General features: G+C 42.2%; 2 protein-coding genes across 2 annotated transcripts; one reads left to right on the forward strand and one right to left on the reverse strand.

The window, feature by feature from the left end:
- The first annotated feature begins 165 nt into the window (after nt 1-165).
- tdp2b (tyrosyl-DNA phosphodiesterase 2b) lies at nt 166-3,389 on the forward strand. The gene is made up of 8 exons (XM_008306405.1): nt 166-418; nt 681-805; nt 973-1,059; nt 1,542-1,691; nt 1,863-1,954; nt 2,354-2,472; nt 2,556-2,726; nt 2,814-3,389. The coding sequence occupies exons 1-8, from the start codon at nt 272-274 to the stop codon at nt 3,093-3,095; spliced, it is 1,173 nt and encodes a 390-aa protein (XP_008304627.1). The 5' UTR covers nt 166-271; the 3' UTR covers nt 3,096-3,389.
- Nucleotides 3,390-9,479: 6,090 nt separating this feature from the next.
- tmem64 (transmembrane protein 64) lies at nt 9,480-24,133 on the reverse strand. The gene is made up of 4 exons (XM_008306441.1): nt 24,112-24,133; nt 22,822-23,963; nt 16,070-16,225; nt 9,480-12,099 (listed from the first exon to the last, which is right to left on the reverse strand). Exons 2-4 carry the CDS (start codon nt 23,530-23,532, stop codon nt 11,908-11,910), a joined length of 1,059 nt encoding a protein of 352 aa, XP_008304663.1. The 5' UTR covers nt 23,533-23,963; nt 24,112-24,133; the 3' UTR covers nt 9,480-11,907.
- Nucleotides 24,134-25,570: the final 1,437 nt, after the last annotated feature.

Genomic DNA, 25,570 nt, shown 5'->3' on the forward strand with positions numbered 1-25,570 from the left:
AATAATGCGGGGACGTTTTATGCAATTATATTTTTCCGTCTACTTCATTTTAAATCTAACATTATCCTTACATGAACATGATTCCCTATCCACGTGTCTCTGCCTACTTTAGAATTAATTTCAATCCTGCTAAGCGGCTCGTGAGCAGATTCACCCGGAGGTTTTTCACTGTGACACCTGAGCTAACTTGCGGAGATAAACAAACATGAGGTTTGCTTTTACCTGTTATCATTTTGTATAATTGTCTAAGAGAAAATACTGGCCAGAAATCATGGCGTCCACATCCGACTCGGACAAACCGTCAGTTTCTAATGTGGAAGAAAACAGAACTCGTCTTTGCGAGGAATTTGCGGTGATAGCGGGAACTGACGGCGCCGTGGCTCAGTGCTACCTGGCTGAGAACGACTGGGAGATGGAGGTACAGTTAGCTCCACCAGCTCAGGCCTCACACATCTAATATTAGTTTGTTGAATTACTGTTGTAGCTTGAGACAGAATGTGAACGCTGCTGGCCGATATGTGCAATCTTTAATTCCAGTTTAAAGCAGCTGTGGGTTATTTCACTGATTCGGGTTGCCTCTGTGGCTAAAAAAAAAAAAAAAGCTAAATCTTTATACATCTGCTGCACATGTAATTAGTTAGTTAAACAAATGCATAACTCTCCTGTCACTTTTCTTTCAGAGAGCTTTGAACTCTTTCTTTGAGGCAGACATGGAGAGAGTATTTGAAGTAGAAGACACACCAGAGACAGACATCAGTCCCAAAGTTAAGAGGCAGAAGGTTGAGCAGAAACCTCCAGGAGAATGGTAAGGCTGCTGTCTTGTTTTAAGATAAAGGAGCTCATCACATATCTATTAAATCTGCACATCTATTTCATATCTACAGGTGTGTAGGAGAAGAGATAAGCATATCCACAAGTTTCCAACACCACCCACACACTGTCTAACTTGCAAATTTATTTGTGACATTTCAGTGGGAGACCTTCATCACAACATAAAGGCAGCCATCTTAAATCGGGAGAGTGTGACTCAGCAACCAAAGGCACGAGTTCCACTGCATGGTGAGATGAATTAACAGACAGAAAGTTACTCTCTGTATACTCAACATCACAACTTATTTACATTAAATGGGAAAAATAATATGATGTGAAGGCTTAAAACCCCTGGAGGATAAACCATATTCTTATAAACCACCCATCCATTATCTTGCATGTTCTCCCCGTGCAGTGTGGGTTCTCTCCAGATTCTCTGCCTTCCTCCCACACAGCCCAAAAACATGTTGAGGTTAATTGGTGATTCTAGATTGTCCGTAGGTGTGAATGTGAGTGTGCTTGGTTGTCTGTCTCTAAGTGTAGCCCTGTGATAGACTGGTGACCTGTCCAGGTGTCCCCTGCCTTCACCCTGAGTCAGCTGGGATAGACTCCTCACCCTAGTGAGGATTAAGCGGTGTATAGATGATGGATGGATGGTGAGAATTGTCCATCTCACCAACTAGCCAGCCTTTCACTACTCGATATTAAGTTTGCCTCTTCATCATTTCCAGCATAGATTTGACTGGCGACAGTCCGGCCACCACACAGAAACCCTCAGAAGAAGATGACGGTAAACTGTCGCTGATCTCCTGGAACGTGGACGGACTCGATACCGACAACCTTGGAGAGCGTGCCAGAGGCCTTTGTTCCTACTTAGTCTTGTAAGCACATCTTACACTTTGTACACCTTTTTGTGAGCATCATTTGATATTTAATCTGAGGACGGGTTCAGAGCAGACCTCTGGAGATTGAATATTTAGATCAAGGGTGCACATATATCTGACTGGAAAAAGGCAGATACTATTTGTAAACTATTTCTTCTTTTCATATAGATATACTCCTGATGTGGTGTTCCTGCAGGAGCTCATTCCGCCATACGTCCAGTACTTGAAGAAACGTGCTGTCAGCTACCACATCATTGAAGGTACAGTATGTTTAGTAGGCTTTTGACATGCCACAGTAGGAGAAGCATAGGTGTACACAGTAAAATGATGGCTACTGAATTCTATTTATTTGAATAGAATCAGTGATGCCTGTGTGTTCTCTTTTTGTGACTACTGTCTTTGTTGATGTATACTCTGTTGTGCTAAAACCAGAGTCCCCACCGTTGTATTACACAGAATATCTGCACAAAAACTGTAGGTGAGCTCAGTATTGTCGGCCTCATGTACAGCCCATATATTTATCTGTAATTCTGGAAGGAACACTTTTGCAATAATATGAAATAAAAAAAAAAAAAAACAATAAGCATGCTGTGGCTCGGGTAGCCATGACAACAGAACCACTGGTTAAAAATTACCGTCATCTAACTTTTGCTGATCAGGTGGTGAAGATGCTTACTTCACGGGGATGATGCTAAAAAAGTCTCGTGTCAAATTCGTGGAGAGCGAGATAGTGACGTACCCGACCACTCAGATGATGAGGAACCTGCTCGTTGCTCAGGTTTGTGCACCATCACCTGTGTGTAACGTACATAAGCTCACCTGAACCAGATACAGAGGTGCATTCTCCTCTGTTAACATCAGGTGACTTTCAAAGACCAGAAGCTGTGTCTGATGACGTCCCACCTCGAGAGCTGTAAAGGCCACGCAGAGGAGCGGATGAAGCAGCTGCGGGTGGCGATGCAGAGGATGAAAGAGGCGCCCGATGACGTCACCGTCCTGTTTGGAGGGGACACCAACCTGAGGGACTCTGAGGTCAGTCGCTCATCTTTCCAGCCAGATGCAGGCAGTAGATGTCTCCAGACACCTAACTATAGTTTGTACCTCTGGGTTTCCTCTCAGGTGGCCAAGGTGGGCCTGCCCTCCAGCGTCTGTGATGTGTGGGAGCGGCTGGGCAAGCAGGAGCACTGCCGCTACACCTGGGATACCAAAGCCAACAGCAACAAGACTGTTCCCTTCGTCAGTCGCTGTCGCTTCGACCGCGTCTACCTCCGTCCGGCTGCAAAGGATGGAGTCCCACGTCTGGCTCCCGATCACATGGCTTTAGTGGGGCTGGAGAAGCTGGACTGTGGCCGCTACACCAGCGATCACTGGGGAATCTACTGTAGCTTCTCTGCTGGCTAGAAATGCAAAAAGCGACCAGCAGCATGCCTGTTAGATATTTAGATTTACATCTGCTGGTGTTGGTTGATTTGCATTGCCAGTGCAGGACTGGTCAGACCACAGTAACACTTTCTCAGTGGAAGAAGAAGAAGATGTTGTAACCACATCTGAAGCTGGTTGCCTGGAAATGAGATGCCTTGATTTGATGAGTTTTATCCTCTTATGTGTCTTTTGTTTAAGAGTTTTCTTCTGCAGGTAAAATGGCTAATTAAAATGTAAAAAGCACCAATAAATGAGTTTTCATTGTTCTGAAATGTATTTTATAGTTAAGTTTGAACGTTAATTTTTGACCACAGGAACGGCAGTTGACAACAATATTGCTACGGCATCAATGAGCAGCTGTTCATAGAGCTTTCGGTCTGGGAGCTGTTGATACTCAATTTTTTTTAGCATTGCTGCACTTTCCCCTGTGATAGACTGGTGACCTGTCCAGGGTGTCCCCTGCCTTCACCCTGAGTCAGCTGGGATAGACTCCAGCCCCCCTGCGACCCTGGTGAGGATTAAGCGGTGTATAGATAATGGATGGATTGATGCTGTGATGCTGCATTTTCAAAACTTCTTGTCCATGGTGGCCTAAAAAAATGTTGACTGAAGAAATTGCTATTGAATTTTGAAACGTTAGGATGCTGTTCTGTAATTTTTTTTGTTCTAGATATTTAAATAAAGTCACCTGCTGAGGGAGGCTTCAGTCACATTAGAATGAAGGTGTGTGGGTCGCTGCTATAGCTCACCTGGTTGAGCTGGTGTCCCATGTGCAGGGCTACAGTCCCGATGTGGAGGTCATGAGTTTGAATCCCACTCATGGCCCTTTCCCACACGTCCTCCCCCCATTCTTCTCCCCCACTTTCCTGTCTCTGTCACTGCACTATCCAATAAAGGCACGAAGGCCAAAAAAAAAATGAAAGTGTCTGGTGGAAACAACTTCATTACCCATCCATCCATTATCTATATGCCGCTTAATCCTCACTAGGGTCGTGGGAGGCTGGAGTCTATCCCAGCTGACTCAGGGTAAAGGCAGGAGACACCCTGGACAGGTCACCAGTCTATTACAGGGCTACACTTAGAGACAGACAACCAAGCACAACAACTTCATTAAATTCAACTACACTGGATTATACTAGAGTATATTTTTCACTGTAATGTAGTGGAGTTTGCATGTTCCTCCTGTGCAGCGTGGGTTCTCCGGCCTCCTCCTGCAGTCCAAAAACATGCTGAGGTTAATTGGAGATTCAACATTGTCCATTTCCATCCTGTCTGTCTATGTGGCTCTGTGATGTACTGGTGTCCCCTGCCTTTGCCCTGAGTCAGCTGCGACCCTAGTGAGGATAAAGTGGTGTATATATAATGGATGGACGTTAGATACCCCATATAGGCCACACTGTGGGTGTAATTGTTGCATGTGACCACTAGAGGGCAGTCCAGAGTTGAATTTGAAATTGGTGAATGTCTTGAATTCAGTATTTAAAATCTCAAGGCTCAATCCCAGTATTATAATGACCCCAACGTTAAATGTTGTGCTGACCGCTACACAGTTTAAGCTGTTGGTCCATTAACTAAGATGGGGAAACAGCTGGAGGAAAGTAAAAAAAAAAACTAAACATAAAATCAGAGTGAGTATGACCACTGACAGATGTTTCCTGAGCTCCAATATGCTGATATTTTCCAATTTCTCATGATTTAAACATGTGCACATATTTGTCCTTTTTCCAGGGAACAGTGGGATCAACACTGTTGCTGCTGTTTTTGTCAGGACGGTTCACTGGCCGGTGCAGACAGAAAACACAATGCCTTTCAAAAAAAACCATTTAGTTGGCAAATAGGAAAACTATGTCGACATTCAACCTACTTATTTTTATATCTGTATGTTTGTATTTTCATGTCATCTGTGACCAATCATGATTTTAAAGCCTTTATCAGCCGATACTAGTTATTTTTCCCTCTTCATTGCAACCAACATCCAGACTGATGATGCTGTTGTGATTTACCCTCTGACATAAATGTATTTTGTTGTGTGTGTGGTGATACATGCCTGTGTGCACGTTAAAATCAAGCACAGCCCTTAAAATTTCCCTGCTATGTAATGTTTATTATCTGTTGTGAAAAAGAGAACAATCTTTTCTGTAATAATTTAACACAGAACCTACCAGTTACATTTCAGCTGCCTTCGTGCTTCAGTTCTTCCTCCTCAGAGTGTCAACACACCGGCTGCCTCCCTTCTCTCTGTAACACACCCTTCAGACCTGAGAGTGTGTTTTCGTGTTTGTTCGGCGAGCAGACAGCAGCGTTGTTGTTTTGTTTTTTGCACCACAGTGAAGAAGATCTGACCTTAGGAGAGGACACAGATGTGACTCTTCCCTGGGAGCAGCCTCATCAGAACAGGCCTCCCTCCCTCGTTTGTCCCCCCCGATTCCTGGTTCCTGATCAGCAAGGACACCGAATCTGTCCGGCTCTGCTGAGTCCATCTAAAGCCTGGAACACCTCAGGAGTGAGCACCTCTAGTGTGGCGTAATGATCGATGTGGATGTTTGTCCTGCTAGTTCTGCTAATTGAAAGAACTAATCCTGGATTTACCTGCTAATAGTTTACATCCAGTTTTAATTTGCTTCTTCCACACCGATAGTTCATTTAATCCTCATCTTCTTGAACCACTAAAAACATATTTATCACGGTTTTATCGGCTTGATACCTCATTATCTTTACTAATTATATGAACATGATCATGAACTCACTTCTCACACATACTTCAAATGTCTGGATATGATCTTGACAGAACTTTTTACACAAAACTACCATCTAAAATCTAAAACTAAAAATCTCAGTGAATACATCTTTAAGGCAAACAAAATGAATTAGTTCTTTTTAAAAATACACTTTATAGTTTACTAATTTAGGGTCATGGTTTTAGGTACATTTATGTACTCCATCATATGTCATTATTTTTCTACATATTTGATTTATTTTGGTCATGAGGGGGAAGAAATTACATTTTTCATGAATGATTTTGGAATTATGATTCTAATTTTGACTCAGCAGTATGCTCTATGGCAGTGGTTCTCAAACTGGGGGTCGGGACCCCCATGGGGGTCCCAAGATAATTTCAGGGGGGTCGCCAAATCATTATAGAAAATAAATAAATAAATAAAGCCTACAATTATCAAATAAATTTGTATTAGGGCTGTCAAAATAAAAAGTGTATACTTCTTCCCACTCCTTTTTTGGACTTGTTAATATTACGATTTGATTACGATATTATTATTCTTTTTTTGCTCTTTTTAATGCTCTTTTTAATAAATATTTTCTTTTTTGTTCGAAATAAATTCAAATCATTTATTCATTCAAAAGAAAATCAACATGTTAATGTAAAGAGATTAATCTGTGGAATTAACACATTATTTTTAACGCATTAATGCATGAACAACAAAGTTATTGCTCATGAGATATTAAAAATTCAAACTGGGGGGTCACGAACACAAACTTATGTTATCTTGGGGGTCGTGGCTCAAAAAGTTTGAGAACCGCTGGTCTATGGGATCCAAAGCAATGGTAAGATAACAAATTAATAAATGAGTTTACAGTCAATAATTAAGGATTCATTAAGCTTCAATATAAATGCAGAGTTTGTCAAAGGTGAGCATCAAGATAATAAATCTTGCATTGATTCATGCAAACATCATGAGTTTGCATTATTCATACATTAGTTGAGCGTTTGGTTTGTACACTTGGACAGGTTTTGCTGATATTTTTGGTTTGTTGTTTGTTTTTTTTTAAGTGCATTCTTCATTACAGTTTAGGTGAAACACATTTTATTCTGACAACACTGTACAATCTCAACAAACAGCATCAAGCCAGCTCAGGATGAAGAGTATCATCGCTGACTAAGGTAAAAAATAACGTTCAAGCAGCTGTTGGGGGGAAACAGCTTTACGGCTAAACCGCAGTTATTTCGCTGAACTGCAACGCGTTGTTAGAAATCAGAGTCAAACCAATCGGCCCAGATGTGCAGCACATTGTGTACGGCGCAGGAGAGCAGCGCAGGGTCACGCCACAGCACCAAGGAGGAGAACAGCAGCAGGTCATGGATGGTGCAGATGGAGGCAACAGCTGTCTGGGCCAAGAAAGCAGTCACGTGATCTCTGCCTCCGTCTTGAGCGGGATCCTTCTGCCAGAGGCCTATCAGCGTTTCCCTCCTCCACAAATCCATAAACATCCGCACCATAAGTTTCCCTCTGGAAGGCTGCGTGGATGTATTCCAAGATCATCTCACTCCGCCTGTTTTCTTTTCTTTTATAATTTCACTCTCTGCATCGTCAAGCACCGACAGCCTCACAGATGTATTTTTGGAGTTCTCTCTCCCCCCCACCCTCCAGAAGCGTAGCCCTCAGTGAGAACCGGGGCTTTTATTTGAAGCCCGTCAAAATGAATGTTCTTGGTTTTGTATCCGCACGCTGGCGGGGAGGCTCTGGGATGAGGTTTGTCCTTTGAGGTGGGGGTTGGACGATGATGGATCTGACACAAATCTGACCCGAGCCCAGGAAAGGATCGGCGGCTTGTGTGAAGAGCAGCAGTGTGTGCTGCAGCTCCTGGTAACAGATGGAGCAATAAAATACAAGAGGAGTCTGGCGTGTTGCTGTTTGATTGATAGACTTTGGCTCTTTCTTGGTTGCTTTGTATTTTTATTTATTTTTTTCGTTGAATTTGGGATGTGGGCAGATGGCTGTGGGCTACTTTTTCCACTGTATGTATGTGTGTATGTGTGTGTGTGTGTGTGTGTGTGTGTGTGTGTGTGTGCGGTTGTTCACAAGCACCATCTATCTATCTAGCCGTCCACACAAACACCCACCTCCCTCTGCGCAGATAGCTTGTCACAGGCAAGGCAAGGGCAAGCCTAAGTGGTGCTCCAATCTATATCACCACCACCACATCCATCACTACTTCACTTCAAAATCGCTGTGACAAACTGCCCCAGAAGCCAGTATTATTTCTGGCCATACAGTGCTTCTGCTGCTGCTGCTGCTGCTGCTTCTGCTGCATATTTGAGTAGCGACAGTTATTTAGAGGTTTGCAAGATAAGGGGAAACCTTCTGAGCAAGAACATTTCCATCCCTCTCAAAGGGTTAGAGATGAAGCACAGGTAATATTTGAGTGACTCTTGCAAGGATTCGGAATGTAAAAAAAAAAGTGGGGGGTTTTATTAAATGTGCAGCAGCTCAACAAAGATAGTGAAATTTAATCAGCGGTGGAAGCTTTTCAACACGTTTCTGTGAAAACATCTGTTGGGAAGTCAGACTTTTTCCACTGTTATGTGAGAAACTTAAGCTGCTTTTCCATCTGAACAAACAAGGCTGACAGAAAGTTTAGCGAAGGCAAACAAGAGCAGGTTTTTACTCAGCGTTACATAAGATGCTGGAACTTAAAACAGGTGCAGCAGATACCTTCTGGAATAAATGTCAATGATTTAGTGTTCCACCAGGTTTGGGGACTCGCGGAAGACAAAATAAAAACCAAAATGTACACACTGGAGCAGAGGCTGACGGATCCTGATTTTGTCTCTATGGATGAAGCTCCAAAACTGCTGAATCACACAGTTCCTACGATGCAACTCGGTATTTTTTAAACATCATGAACTTCACATGAACCTTCAAATCAGGGGGGAAAAAACCACTCAGTTTATGAATAAATTTTTAGGTTTGATAAAAGCAGGAGGAAGAAAAGGTCGAATAAAAATCTGAGCAAAAAAAGTTGTAACAAATTCAGACAGGTTTTATTTTCTCTTTCATAAATAACACTGAACAAGCATCGTACAGTGATAAATAACAATATTTATACACTGTAAAATTCTCTGTATTACAAAATACAGTATATGTGTAATGCACTTGATACAGATGGGGAAGTATTGCATTTCATAGCACCGAATGTGACCCTAAACTCGAGCCTTTAAGTTAATAATATCACAACTGCCCTTCTCTGTAACAGTTCAGGTGTGCAGTTACATCCCAGATTCAGGTCTTGTGTGGGTGTCTATGAAATATACTTCCCTTGGGAATCAGTTGTTGCATAACTATATCTAAGTTAAGTAGAGCCCACCTAGGAAGAACCAAAGCCTTTAGTGTAAAACCGCTAATTTCTCCACAAGTCCCAAGTTGAGAGGCGGAAACGTTATGAAGTGTGTCCACGGTGGCCGATTGAAATTTCATGCGTTTGATTTTTGCATTAAACACGGTGTGACGTCCACTTCTCTTCCACTTCCCGAGCAGAACAGCTTTTCTTGAATCACACTTTGTTTTTGGAGAGTCTCTGCCAGGTGACACTTACAACACGCTCGTCATCGAAAACAGTGACAATTAATTTCCATGTCTTTTTTTTTTTATTATAAAGTAAGTAGATGAGAACTGTGAGTAATTTTTTTTATTAGAATTCTAGCAGCCATAAAACATACTCATCTTTCTCTTCGTAAACTTTCGATTCAAGTAAGAAACTGGAAAAGTGTTTAGGTTTAACGCTGAAGACGTGAATGTATAAGCAATCTGTCGTTTTAGGGGCTCTCCAAACAAAGTGCTGGAAAACTAAACAAGCTGTTCTGATCACAGACGCGTCTCGTGACTCGTCTTCCACATCGTCGGCGGCGCAGAAATGTCCGTCAGAGGCAGCGGGAGGTAAAAGGCAGGTTGAAGACTGTAACACAAACCTGGGAATGTTGATACTCAATCTGACAGTGAAATATGGATCGACGAAAGACTCAAATGCAGTATTTTTTTTTTTTTTGTTCACTTTTGATCAGGTCTACAAACAGATCTTTAACACTGCGACTGAACAGTTCCCAACACTTGGCTAAAGACCTCACTGGTAGGACTTCTATCATATATATATATATAGATTATTTTTTTGCTTTTGACTGTCAAACATTATTGCTAAATTCAAACAGGAAGGGGCCCTTAAACCAACATTTAGCATGAAAATAACTCTACAGCTTGTCAGAGGACTGACAGCGTGGAATGTGTTTGGACGAACATTGACTCTGGCTTTCAAAAGAAAAAAATTTGTACAAAAACAAAAAAGTTGTGCCAGCGTTACAAAACAGGCTTTTGTGAACAATTACAGGGACACGGAGATGGATATTTCATATAGGAGCCCTTATTATTCCTCAACCAGACGTCGTCTGAGGAGCAGCATCACAATAAATGAAAAATAAAAACTAGTATCACATTCATCACTTTAGTGTCCATTTGTGTTTGATTGTCAGCTTCTGAGACGCATCTGTTTCTACTTTTGGCCAACCAAACCCCTTCCTGGTTTAACGGTATGAAAATAATGTTTGTCTGTTGTTGTGGACTGTGCAAAAGAACCGACAGCAGGAGAGCTTTGTTGTTGTCGTATTAAGAGCGAAAACACAAGAATCGTTCACAGGTAATGTCTATCATCATCACCAACAACGAAGAATTAAGTATTAAGTCACATGTAGCCTCAGCTCACGCGGGGCCGATGTCGTAACGTCCGATAAGCGTTATCAAATTATGGCACGTACAAAATAAAAGCCTCTTTATCTCATCTAGCGTACTCATCTATAATGCAAGTAAATCTAAATAAAACACAGACCTAGGTTTGTGTTATTTCATCTGCTTGAGAGCATTTGGGATTAGTTTGGTTTCAGCACTGAAATATGACATTCATGCCATTTCATCCTACTTGTATTGCACTGAATTGTCAAAACTACCATTTGAAACAAAAACTAATGTAATAATCACTAATGGATAATCTCACAGCCAAATAAAGAAATAAAATAAAAGCTAATGTAAAAATCAATTCAAAATTAAATATAAACATTTACAGGAAAAGCTTGACATCTCCGTTTCAGTCCAATGTGGGAACACGTGGCTCTGCTGCCGACGAGCCGACCACGCTGCACTTTAAACTTTCCTGGCAGAAACATTCCTGAGTTTCCTGCTGTGAAACCTGCTCTCTACTCCAGTTGCTCTTATCAAAACTGCAGAAGCACTAAAATGATCTCTGGCCAGGCGAGGCCGATTCAGCTATAAGCCAGGAGAGACGACACAGTCGGAGTCGAGCCCGCTGAGAGCTTCTCCTCTTTCTCCAGAGTCCAAAAATAAGACACTTAAAAAATGAGCAGGACTAAAAAGCCAAATCATTCGAAAAAAAAATATCAATAATGCCCTTATTATTTATATCGAGGATGAGCACTGGATGTAGACAAACAAAAAACCCAAAAATCCCCTGAAACAAAACGAGAACAGGTAGAGCATGACGTAAAGGTGCATAGGTCGGCATTCTTTTGACACTGAAATGGAAAATCAATTCCTTGGTTCTCTAGAAAGCTCCAGATTGCACATTCATAATGACAGCAGGCAGTAAACGCCTCGCTATGCTTTAAATGACTCACTCACATCGCCACCTTTGATATTTTTCTAAACATCTTCATCATAATTTCATTGACATCTCCTATAACAGAGTAGACGTTAAGAAGTACCTCAATAAAAATAAAAAATCTCCCAAAATGATGTACCGCAAAACCACTTTCAGCAGCATCATCGTTTCTTCAAAGGTGGTCCCACACTGCGAGAACATCGTACCGACTAAAGGCGAACGCTTTCAGGGGGGTTCTTCACATGTGCGGTCAGAATATGATGTCGTGATGAAAATTATATGCCACCACCAGGTTTTGGACGCCGTCTAATCTCAGCGGGTTCCTCTAAGCTATGCAGTCTTACAATTCACTAACCAAGATGTGGGAGCTACCACCACATGCGGTGGCTTGAGGTCACACCACGTTGATGCAGTTCCCGCTGCCAGCCGTCGCCCTCTTGCTGCAGTAGGTGAAGCCGCTGTGATTGGTGGAGGAGCCGTTCATGTGTGACGACTTCAGCTCCATCTGGCAGGCGGCGATGGCTGCGTTGAGCTCGACCTGAGCCCGATGCACAACGTAGAACATCAAGCCAATGCTGATGACGATCTGTAGAAGAAGAAAAGGTGCGGAGTTCAGAATAGCTCTTAATACGGCTAGAAAACGTACGGAGGGATGGAAACAGAAAACAGAAACCTACATGTTACATAACATTCATTACATGACAGACTTCGTTTCGAAAATTCAACATTGTGAGACTGTGCAAGGGACTGCAAGGTGACGCGGTGGTTAGCATCGTTGCCTTACAGCAAGAAAGTCGCCGGTTCACGTCTCAGTGAGGACACCCGGGATCTTTTGCATGGAGTTTGCATGTTCTCTCCGTGCAGCGTGGGTTCTCTCCGAGTTCTCCAGCTTCCTCCCACAAGGTCCAAAAACATGTTGAGGTTAATTGGTGATTCTAAATTGTCAGTAGGTATGAATGTGAGTGTGCTTGGTTGTCTGTCACTAAGTGTGGCCCTGTGATAGACTGGTGACCTGTCCAGGTGTCCCCTGCCTTCACCCTGAGTCAGCTGGGATAGACTCCAGCCCCCCATGACCCTAGTGAGGATTAAACGGTGTATAGATGATGGATGGATGGATGGATGGATGGATGGATGGATGGATGGAGACTGCGCAACCTTTCGACAGGCAAAACAGCTACAACATTAACCAAAAACCAGGAAGAAGTGGATGAATAGCCTTCATAGGACAATTTTCTACTATGTAAGTTACTCATTACACATCCAGAGCAGATGTTGGTCGGGAGGGATGTGCTGACCTTTTCTCTGCTTATATCAGTTGAAAAACCTCAGCTGGGATTATCTGCCAATACTGATTTCTTTTCCCCCAAAATCAAAATCTATTGGCACTGCTGCATCACGCTCATGTGTATTTAAAGCAATAAGTCAACAGTTTGGGAAATACACTTCATGGCTTTCTAGTAGAGAGATAAATAAAGTGATTGATACCACTCTCATGTCTGAATCTAAGGTATGAAGCTACAGCTTGCAGCCAGGCAGCGCAGCTCTAACTGGACGCAGCCAGCTCAACCAGCTCTACTTGCTCTGTTCAAAGTCAGAAAATCTGTCTTCCAGCACTTACACAACTCAGGAGTTACGATGTTGTAAAACAGAGCCTGAAACTACAATTTGGCATTTTATGGTCGACTACACGCCAGCCTGCTTCTAAGCTGGGAACAGGTGCCAGACGACCAGTAAAGACTAATAGAATACTGCTTTTCCACCAACATAGAACAGTTCTGGTTCACGGTTTGAACTGTTCTCAGCATTTCTACCAAAAATAGATTTGGAACCAACTGTCCAATTCACAAGATAGCATAAAGAGCCCTGAACAGAACTGACTCAAGAACTTAGTGGCAAAGCTGCTGAAGTTACTCCTTACTTCTCGAAATGTCAAACTATTTCAAGCCACAGTTGAAATAAGAAGTTTACATACACTGTATAAAAAGACATTTAACCTTTTTTTTTCTCAATGTCTGACATTAAATCAGACTAAACTTTTCCTGTTTTAGGTCAGAAAGGATTACCGAAATTATTTCTATTTGCTAAACGGCAGAATAATGAGAGAATTTTCAAAAGCTAAAGACCTTGTGAAGACACTGGTTGAAGCTGGTCAGAGAGTCATTATCCACAGTGAAACCAGTCCTGTACCGACATGGGCTGAAAGGATACTCAGAGAGGAAGAAGACATCACTCCAAAAGCAACATAAAAAAGACAGATCACAGTTTGCAAATGCACACAGGAACAAAGACCTTCATTTCTGGAGACATGTCCTGTGGTCTGATGGTCTGTTTGGCCATAATGACCATCGTTACATTTGGAGGAAAAAGAGGGAAGCTTGCCAGCCTGAGAACACCATCCCAACTGTGAAGCACGGGGGTGGCAGCATCATGTTGTGGGGGTGTTTTGCTGCAGGAGGGACTGGTGCACTTCACAACATAGATGGCATCATGAGGAAAGAAGATTATGTGGAAATATTGAAGCAACATCTCAAGACATCAGCCAGGAAGTTAAAGCTTGGGTGCAAATGGGTCTTCAGATGGACAATGACAACCCTGAACATACCACCAGATTAGTTAGAAAGTGGCTTAAGGACAACAAAGTCAGTGTGTTGGAGTGACCATCACAAAGCTCTGATCTCAATCCTGTAGAACATTACTGTCCAGAGCTGGAAAGACGTGTGGAGCAACAAACCTGACTGAGATCCACCAGTTCTGTCAGGAGGAATGGGCCAGAATTCATCAAACTAATGTGAGCAGCTTGTGGAAGGAAACCCAAAACGTTTGACCCAAGTCATACAGTTCAAAGGCAATGCTAACAAATACTAAAGAAATGTATGTAAACTTCTGACCTTGAAGAAAGTAACAAAAAAAAAAAATCTAAAAAATTCTCTCTCTCATTATTCTGGCGTTTAGCAAATAGAAATAATTTTGGTAATCCTAACTGACCTAAAACAGCAAAAGTTTAGTCTGATTTAATGTCAGACAGTGAGAAAAAAAAGGTTATGTGTCTTTTTGTACAGTGTAGGTAAACTTCTGGTTTCGACTGTATCTGTCAAAGGTAACATGAGACCAGCAATTGTAGTTCTGCTAAAACTGAGTCAGCAGCCACTGAAACACTGAGACTGTGATACAGGAACATCTGTCAATAACTGCTATATTTAATAATCACAAGTACCCATCCAGCAAACTGATGCATCGTTTCTCACGGGTAAAGATGACGGGGTAGAAAAAAAGTGGCATGCATAATGTGTATCTTTGCGGGTACCAGACATAACTGGGCTTCACCAGCTCCCCGTCACAGTTTCCCACCATGAATAGCTTCTGTGTCATCACAGCCAGGTGTCAATATGTAGCAACAGCCTTCACTTCGACATGAAACCCAAATACCTACTTAATCTTGAACCGACCCCTGACCTCCAACCTTTAGGAACTTGTCAAATGCTTCACACAGAAACCACCCCTGGTCCCTGAACACTTGTGAGGATCAAATGGAGCTGAACAGGTGTTGGGGATGTGGTGACAGCCTGCACTGACCTCCGGGTGAGCTGAACTGAATTGTGGGCATATTTTGCATAACTACATAAGGCAAAGCATTTGTACTCACACATTTATGTAAGTAAACACTAAAGGAAGGTGCTTGTTTCTTGGCTTTTGCGCTAGCGAACTGTTTGACAGACTGGGTAGACTTGAATGTGGAAAAAAAAAGTACTCATCCATTCAGAAAGCTTTCCCAGTATTTCGTGGGTGTGGTTTAGAGATATGTGTCTCGTTATCTGCAACCACAAACACTTCTGTGTAAATATTTTTCTCAGAAGGACTGTGAAGAACGGGTGTGTCACCTTTGTCTCTCTGTGCTTGATGTCATTTTCATGGCTACTATTGCTACAAACTGAATTCCTCAGAGTCAGATCGTCTGCAGTCTCTTGCGTCTGTGTGCTAGAAGCCATGTGGGTTGTGTCAATGGAAAATAGGTTTTTCCTGTTGCAATTAAAATGCTCCTTTGGACTAAATGCTGTGTCTGGTTAAGGTATGCCATGTATTCTAGCTCATGCAGCATATGTAAAGGGATAACGACACAATTCACACCAAGGCACATCCATCCATCCATCCATCATCTATTCACCGCTTAATCCTCACTAGGGTGTGGGGGGCTGGAGCCTATCCCAGCTGACTCAGGGCGAAGGCAGAAACTCACATTCACACCTATGGACAATTTAGAATCACCAATTAACCTCAACATGCTTTTGGACTGTGGGAGGAAGCCGGAGAACCTGGAGAGAACCCACGCTGGGGAGAACATGCAAACTTCACGCAGGAAGATCCCGGGTGTCCTTACAGGGAGGTGAACCGGCGACCTTCTAGCTGCGAGGCAACAGTGCTAACCACTGTTCCACCTTGCAGCCCACCAAGGCACATTACCAAGACAAATGTATTCATGTGTTTTGTTTGCTGCTAAATCCAGTTTATTCCAGGAAATGTTATCTCCATACTTTAATGTTTTATCTCCATCAGCTCACCTGCAGGCTAAATACAAAGTAGCCGCTGACGCTTTGCTCCGCGATGACGTCCTCCATGGTGCGAAGCGTGGTGCCCAGGTAGGAATTGAGAAGCTGTGTGGGCAACAGACCCACAGAGGAGGCCACCAGGTAGTTTGGCAAGGACACATCTGTGATCTAGAAGAGGAAACAATGGTAAGAAACGTGTTTTAAACGTTGATAACAGCTTTAATAATAGTTCAACTTTATACGGAAATGAGAAACAGATTTCAATGAACGAGATAACATTAGTCCTCTGTCAAGCATTCACATTTAGGATTAGATTCAATATGTATTAGTTTATCTGTGTTCAGTATTAAGTCTGCATGTGGAACTTAAACCTGCTCATTTTGTTTGTGCGGTTTTCATCAGCTGTGGAGGAATATAAACAACATTTTAGAGGTAGAACATGACATTCAGAGAACCAGGTTCAAGCTAAATGGCGGTGCAGGTGCTTTGTCCTTTGCTACAAGGAAAGAAGAAAACTGAAAAAATTCCAGAAGAGCTAAGAAATTTGATCAAACTTGGAAACCTGACCTTGGAAAAAAGTAATTTGGAAAAAATATCTTCCCTCAAGCCCCATTTAAAGTTTGTTTTTCAGAGTTTCTTCCAGAAATCCAGAAAAAAAAAACATTAAGTTACCTTGAATTAAGATTCTTAGTAAAAGTAAAGAGAATGTTTGCTTTGAAAATCAAACAAGCCACTACCATTTAGTGCTACACACAGTCATCTCATGCAGAAGTGCTGTTGTGAGTCCAGTTCCAATGAATTCCCTGTCAGTGATTCACATGTCTTTAACTGAGGTCTGATCTGGCAGCGTTTACTCCAAGGCTGCGTCACAATAATGCTCTAAGGGATTTCACTTCAATTATTGGACAAACTGCACAAAAACAGGGCGTTGTTTTTCAGAAAAATTGCAAAACACGACTTTATCTTAGGCCACAATAATAGTGAGAACAGGTGCAACCCGGCCACATGGTGTGGATGCACAATACTCCGACCAAACCATCAGCTGTCAGCCATTCTCCTGCTATCGTTGCCCACATTCCCTGTCTCTCTCCACTACATCTGTTAGATAAAGGCATAAATGCCCCAAAATGAATATAAATTCACAATAATGAACAAAATCTGCACGATCCTGGTTGTGCTGGCAGACAAATTCTAAGTACCATCTGGCGTAACTACCTTGAACTCCAACATGTCGTCACGCATTCTGCTCAGTGTCTCATTTCATATCTCGGTACAACCACCTAAATATAAACAAGTGTCTGTGTTTGCTGTCACCCTTGATCCCTTGATTAAGTGATGACATAAGCCGATGTGTGTCTGTGCTGGCTGTGCGAGGATGTGACCTTGGCACTATGTACACTGTGACTACACTCAGGCTGATAGCAGCGTGTCAGGGGCTATAGCGTGTTGCTGCAAGACACTGGCTGTGCCAAAATGTTATCAGGGCTTGAGGACATTTATGCTAGATCCAGCCCAAGTGTCTCCCTTGCAGTGATAAATCCTAAAACCCTGTCCTGCTATCACACTGCACACTGATAAGAGCCTCGCCTACATACCATCGAACACCGACCGTCTCAAAATCTGGTTAATCGAGCTAATGTTGTCGTCAGGCTGCTTTTCATCTGTGTGTTTCGCCGTCCGTACGATCGTGTAGCAGGCCCTTTCTCCTTGCAAAGATTAGCACTGATGTGTCCACACCATGTGTCAACACAATCAGAATGCCTCCAGCTGATCTCTTGAGACATGTGAGAGCTACAGAAGAAAAGGAATACACTCTCTTTCTCTCAGCCATCATTGCTGACTTGTGAGGCCTCTGAAGTCTCTCTTCCCACCCAGGCATCCAGCATATGCAGCTGTCTTATACGCAACCAGGGAAGGGCTAGTCGCTGGTATTTTTATAACTGTGCAGAGAATTCCCACTGAACCTCCTACTTGCTTCTGCGAGTCTGTGTATCAAGATAATCTGCAAATTCAAGTGGAAAAAAAAAAAACACCCCATCCTAGGCTTGACCTGATTTATTCAGAGCAGCAGCAATGCAGGTCTGACTCCGTGCTTGTAAACAAAACAGCAAGTAGGCTATCTTGACTGTGTAGTAAATGTCAGGACTGCTACCGTGATGCTGCTTCCGTTTTTATCGGGACACACACAGGGTTTATCCTTTGTAATGAAGGATGAGGCCCCGGGTGTAATTAAAGACGCCACAAACATGTTTGCTTGTAGTTAGGCTCCTATAAATCACTTGATGAATTCCCCAATCGCTTAATCATCTCATTATGACAGTAGAGGGACGAAACCAGGCTAGTGAGCAGTGGTAATAATAAAACACACGCCGAGAGCTGAATACGTCCACTTCGTCCTCAAAGGATTGGCGACCATTTTTCCTGAGCTGTCCCATTGTTTTGCTAACTGCTGCAGTCTGTGTGTCGTTTTAGGTTACCCGCTATAATGTAGCACCATCCACTTCAGCAGAAAGAAGCGGGGAGCGCGGTGAAATGTAGCCTCGCCCACAGAAAGTGCTTACCAAGGGCAGAGCAGACAACGCATAACTCCACCGTGAGCCGGTACGGCCCTCGAAGTCGGCACACATGGCCAATTTCACTTTTTATTGTTGAGAATAAGATCGTTGTGATCCATCAGCTCAGCTCAATAATGAGCCTCCAGGTGAGATGAATTACAAGGTGTACAGTGAGAGTCTGAGCTGGGTCTGAAACCCCTCTGGACTGGGAAACGAAAATGTTGCAGAGGAGGAAGATGGAGAGGGGGATTCAGCTTATTAGCCTCCTTCTGGCAGTGCTGGCTGAACTCCCTGGTGATAGCTCCACTATGACATTCACTTCTCCAACTGGAACAAAAGAGCTTCACACTGAGGTTTGTGTAATGAGTCGACGGCCTGGTCTTTTTCCAGTTTCTCCTCCAGCTTTAAATATTAGCTTAGTTATTATCTTTCAATTAAATTACCCCTCTAAATATTGCAGCCACTTGGGGAGGCAAATGTCAAATGGCAAGACTGATAACTCACCCTTTAAAGATATAAAATACGTTGCTTAATAACCTCCAAATCCTACCGTCCAGCGTTTATGCAGCAATACAGTCATTGTTTTGTGTATCTGCTTACATGTCCAAATCAGAATTCATTCTTCTTTTATCCCTGCTTTTCATGTCCACTAACTGCTGAGGGATACATCCAGCTTTTTTTAGGCTGTCAAACTAACATCAGTCAGAGCCACTTCAACGGAAAAAAGGGAACGATCTCAAAAGTCATGACAATGGGTCAAACACAGACAGAATCGTAAAGACAAACAGCTGTCATAAGCTGAAACAAACCAGCAGAAATATGACAAATGCAAAGCGGCACACAACAAAATATGACCCACTTTTACAGCAGTAGAGGCTTTAGCGACTTCAAAGTTGCCTTTACATATTAAACTCAGAGGAAGCTCAAAATCGGTATTTTAAAAGACTGTCAATTAGCTCAGCTTGAAATTTGACCCTGACAAACTGATTGAGTCAGACTAATAATGCCAGACAGCAGCTGAGCCAGCACTGTGAAAACTCTGACCCTTTGACTTTGACACCTCATTTTCACCTCTGCACGGCACAACAATAAGTTGGACGTTGTGGCTACTGTTAAAGCTTCACCTGTGATCCTGGCATCAGAGGGACATTTCAACCTTTGGACGCAGAGCTGTGTCCCGACTACGAGGCTTAAAGTGTGAACCAATGAAAAGCAGGAGCCGTTTAAGTCAGTCAGGCAAAAGACAACCATCTGCTGGGTTTCTCATATATGTCCTGTTCAGCAAAGTCTATTATCATGTGATGTGCTGATCACAGTGTGGACATAGTAAGCAGGTATAATGTCAATATTTAACATTGCAAAATGAGCTTTGAGCTTAAATTTCATCTGAGCAGTACTTCCAGAGTACAACAACCCAACAAATGACTTTGTGCTGCATTCAGTTTAAAACATAAAGAGAGCTTTTATACTGATGTAACAATCAAAAGGCCACCTTGTCTTCAGTGTCATCAATATGATTTTTCAAACTGATTATCACAGATTTTGAAGAGCACTCTAACTCTTACCACCTACTTATGGTGTTTTTAATTATGCCAAAATCTCTCTCTCTACTCAACTCTAATGTCACAGCTCAAGCATTTAAATCCGAGATGCTTCTCAAATACCAGCCCTTTAGTCAATGTACAAGTCAAGCATGGACGTCTACTGCCTGCAGAGCTGCCTGTAGCTTCAAGCCAGCTGATTCTTGGGATGATCTCATCTTGCTGTTACTAAATGACTCGTTTCATTTCTCCAAAGGTATAAGGGTCGTTTTAAACAGTGACTGCCCAGATATATTTATGCAACACTGATATCTAAAGTCCATGATGATGAATATTAATCCAAAGTCTTTCCTTCAATGACAATATCTGATCCTGAATTTTAAAAAAATGAGTAGGAAATGGATTGAACAACTTAACTCTATAGCCAATAATACCTTAAGTTGAACATACTGATCTCTTTGAATTTGAATAACGCAACCCAACATGTTCATGATTACAAGTACAGCCAGACAGCAAATCTATTCACAGTAACCTGATCCATGTTCAGTGTCAGTAAAAAACAACACAGACAATTCAACCCCACACAAAGTCTGAGATGAATCATAAAAAACATTTCATTTTTAATTTCTTTTAATCTAAAATGCTTGAAAATGCACCGGGGTCGATAAAGCGCTGATGCTTCTTGAGATTCAGTGAGCCTCCTGAACTGTTATGATGAACTGTGTATACTGTGTCTATACTGATCCGTCAGAACTTAAAGCCAAGTCCAAACACCCATCTCCATATAGCAAGGAAACGTCCGAGTAAATCAGTCACCCCAGAGAACCAACTGGTTTTGCACCATACAATTACTGTGCTTGTGAAGCACTCTTATGTCATCTTCTTTTTTTTTTTTTTCCTTTTCCTGCCTCGGGCCTGTGCATCAACTCCGCCATGCTGCAAGCTATAAATGCCTTTCAAGCTCCCCATTCTGCATCCATTTCTGCATGTTTATGCTACTGCTGGTTTCTTATCTTAACATTATTTTAATTCTGTTCTTGCCAGAGTTTTATTTTCCTGTATTCAGAATATTAAAGACAGGTACATTTACAAATTCATCATCTATAAAATACAGGTATATTACTAGTTTTAAGATGTTCATCCCGCTTCAGAGATACAGTGTTTAAGTAGGCTAAATGCCAACTTAATTGGAATGAACTGATCTTTTTTCTTCATCATCCTTGGACATGTTTTAGTTGTTTTAAAGTAAAGAGTCAATTTGATCTTATGTATGTGAGAAAATGTGTGTATGCATACAACTTTTAATAAAACATTATCATGCACAGTGAGTCTGTTGGTCAAATTTATTTAGAAAGACAATTATCGGTTTAAGCTACCTGCATTTGATGTGTACAGACAAACTGCACAGTGCATACACTGACATACTGTAACTCTGCTTGTATTCAGAGGATACAAGCAGGTAACCTCTTGACAATTTCTATTGTTCAAACCTGATACTGTTCCAGCATTAGCACTACCACAGTACGTTATAGTAACAGTTATTTATCTTGGGTAAATGTATAATAATTAGGCAATAACTAAAAGCAAAATTCCTAAAATAATAACAATAATCACCAGTAACGTATTTTCAGATGGATTATTTTTAGGGGTTTAAATTGCATGAGATGCTACAGTAATCTCATGCAAACGAAGACAGCGATGAGGGATTTGGTTGCATTAGTTGGGATTATACTATTTTGAAGGTCTAAGTCTGAGCGGCAACAAGTTCAAGACGACCCTCCGGTTGTTATACTTCATTAAGTATTTGGTCAAACTTAGAAGAACATTTTTCATGTTGAGTGACCTCCCAGTTGACTGTTCTACAATACAGTAAAAGACCCCCAAAGGCTTCTACCATTTGAAGGTATCAATGGGTTGACTGAGAGGAGTAATCAGCAGGTATAAATTATTCATGCAACATATGAAGGTCAAGGGCCTCAGGTTAGGTGTAGGAGTGCAGCTGAAAGCGATCCTGACACTGCTTAGCTTTAAAATGTAGATCACATGGTGTTTGTTGCCTTCTTGACCAATAACTTCTAGTTTGAATTCTTTAAAAAAAAAAAAAAAAAAGGCCTATGGCTTAGTCTGCATTACTCTAACATTACCATCTGTTCTGAAAAAAGCCTCGCCTCAAATATGAAAACCTGAAATATGGCTGAAAATGTGGAATCCATTTCACAGGAGCACTTCCTCTCTCCACCAAAGGAATGAGTTTCCTTTCTCTAGGGACTGTCCTTAGATTTTCATTTCTGCTATTACACTGCAGTCTGCCTTGAATATTGAAATACCAGGTCAAGTACAATGTCCAACGTCCAAAATCTATCACAGCTAAAATGATATTGGTCGTTCCTGACCGGTTTCTGGCTAGTTTTGATTTCCCCTGAGTATCAGCTGGCCTAGCAATAAGAATATCGCTCCTTTTAAAATCAAAAAAGGTCACAGGTTTAATTGCCAAGACTGCAAGCGATTTGCCAAACCAACCTCCAGCAGGATAATGAGCTCTGCTCCTGGCTAGTCCACTGTTGTGACCTTTCTACTAAAACCCATGAGTTTGCAGTGGACTTATTGACTGTCTAATGTCCACACAGCTATGAAAAGAAACATCTGGTAATCGAGTTTTCATACTCACCGAGAAAACTGCATTTTGGAGCCCAAAAGGTATGGGGGTGAGTCTTGCTAAGGCCACAATTTTGAGTCCACTTCCTCCTTCCACCACTCGTATGACAGCACTGAGCTGTTCACTGTTCCCAACTTTATTCAACACCCAGTCAGTCAATAGTCGTTTGCACACTAGATGTGCTACAAAGGTCCCTATCAATACTCCCACCATGACTAGTCCCATGCCCAGCACAAAGCCGTAGAGGTAGCCAGCTGCCACATTAAGTACAATATATCCCCATCCGCATGGGAACGACACAATAATCAAACCAACTATAAACAGCATGGCTCCAACGAAGCTGTCCAGGCTCTCCACCCAGAGCAGTAGGTCCTTGAGGTATTGCCGCACCAGGGCAACAGAGGAGAAGCACACAGCGGTCAGGATGCATGCCAGCAGGGCGCTCTTGAAGCAAAAGGTGGTGATACAGCACGGGTGTCTAAATTCCCCACTGCTGGTGAAGGTCGTCCCCCCTGTGTCACCGATAACCTCAGGGTCTCCGTCCGACTTGCCTAAGCCGACCCCTCTCTCATCGAAGGCGCTGCATATCAGAATGTCAATTTTGTCACACTCATCTGTGGCAGTTCTCTGCAGCCAGCGGTTCAGCTGAATCTGCGTCTTTCCCACTGCATGCTTCACAAGCTTGGTGAAAAGCTGCACGGTCGTGGCCCCTGACACTGACATGTTGGCCCTCAAACAGGCTCTGGGGACCAGGAGCAGGGCTCAGATGACCTGTCCGACCTGGAGACAGCTGAGATGTTTAGAGGTTTCCAGAAAGTCTTACATCCAGCGCAAGTCCATGTCGATTTGTTGAGCTTCAACAGAGACAAGTATTTCTAAACTTTAAAGAAGATGGCTTCAGCAGCAGTAGTCCATTGCTCTGCTACTCTGACAGCAACGGGGCAGCGCGACATACAGATAAAATAAATCAATATCTTTAGCCATTACAAGAATTGTCCAATTTCACAATGTTTATCTTGGGTACACTCGCTGGGCTGCTTGCCAGTCCAGTGGCTCAATGTGTCCAGTTTTGTAGTCGCTGTCTGAAGCCCTCGCCATATTCAGAGTTGTCATCACTCAGCTCAGGACAAGGTTGAGTCCACGGATGGAGGGAGCTGTCGGGACAGCAGAGAGACGAGCTGTGAGGACAGAACCGAGACGACAAGAAGAGAACCTGTGCATTAACGTGAACTTTTACCACTCCCCCAGCACTGCCATCCAGCTGCTAGCACACTAGCATAAATCACTGCAGGGCTAACTTACTCCCGTCGATAGCTAACTAGCTCGCTGCGTGGATAAAGTCCAACGTTGCATTTCAGAGACTAAACCACCGTGGCGGGCCCCCAGCTCCGCTTCTCGCGGCCACCAGAGCGACAAACGTGACACACGACTCGGATGTGAAAAACCAGTTTGTCCGCTCCGTGCTGGCGGGGTGTTGTTGTTGCTCTCGTCGCTGTGCCTCCACAGTGGATGCTGCTGCCGCTGCTGTCGCTGTTAGAGCTATTCATACCGACCACTGTTTGTGTCCCAGAATGCCAAGTAACCCCAGGACACGTGACAGACCGTTCAAGCTTCTCGACCAATCAGAAAGCTCCGATTGCCATCGCGAAGTTTTGCGGGATTTCACTGCAAGCTGTGTTTGTTTTTGATCAATTAGCTCGGATGGTTTGTGCTGTCAGCCACTGTGCTGCCACATAAGCAGGCTGAGGTGTTTCAACCATGTCACGATGCAGTTTTTAATATTTTAGTTAAATGTTTAAAATTAGCTGTCTGAATTTAATGTACGTATTATTTGATTTCTTAATAAGAGGAGGCAGTTCAGTTGGAGTGAAGAAATGTTCCCTTCATAAAAAAATATAAAGTCATATGAAAAGAATCCTTTACTCTAATAACAAGAGTCACATCACAAAGAACACACACTGCATTATATCATACATTCACATTTTTACTGTGCACATGAGCAAGGTATAGGCTTCCTAAAACCACAACCAAAAAAAAGAAAGAAAGGAAATAACGTCAACACACAGATGCTCCTGTCAAAGTAGGACATTGTCATTGCAAAGGCTGTTGTATTATTTTTATTATAATATTTGCAATAAAAGTAACCTGCAGAGGTGAAGTTCATTTTAAGGATATTTTATACTTGTGGCTTTAACACTTATCACTTCATGCGTCATACAAAATAAGATAAGTGGATTATTAATTGATTCAGTTGTGTCAAAGTACATTTTAAAATCTATGAACGTAGACTTTTAAAGCTGTTAATAAATGCACTTAATTACTTTTCATCGCAGGTAGAAAAATGTGTTTGCAAACTTCACTTATTCACTTAAATAAAGACGAAAACACAACATCCAAAATATACCGTTGCAAGTAAGAATCTCAAAAGTTGTAATTTTACTTAGGATCAGGGAACACACATAACATGTCTTTTAGCAGGCTGCCAAAAGTAGCCATTATGCAGAATGTCTCCAGTGGTATTTTATTATAGAATAGAACAGAATAGAATAGAATAGAATAGAATAGAATAGAATAGAATAGAATGCTTTATTGTCATCATACACAAAGTACAACAAAATTAAAAGACAACTCCAGTGGTGCTAATAAAAGCATTAAAAAAAGACAAATAAGAATATATAAATATATTTACAAAAGGAGCCAGTAGAAAGTATATACAGTCAGGAATGAGCATAGTAATAGTAAAACGGTAGAATAAATATAT

Source organism: Stegastes partitus, unplaced genomic scaffold (assembly GCF_000690725.1).
Source record: "Stegastes partitus isolate 25-593 unplaced genomic scaffold, Stegastes_partitus-1.0.2 Scaffold46, whole genome shotgun sequence".
Lineage (NCBI taxonomy): Eukaryota > Metazoa > Chordata > Actinopteri > Pomacentridae > Stegastes > Stegastes partitus.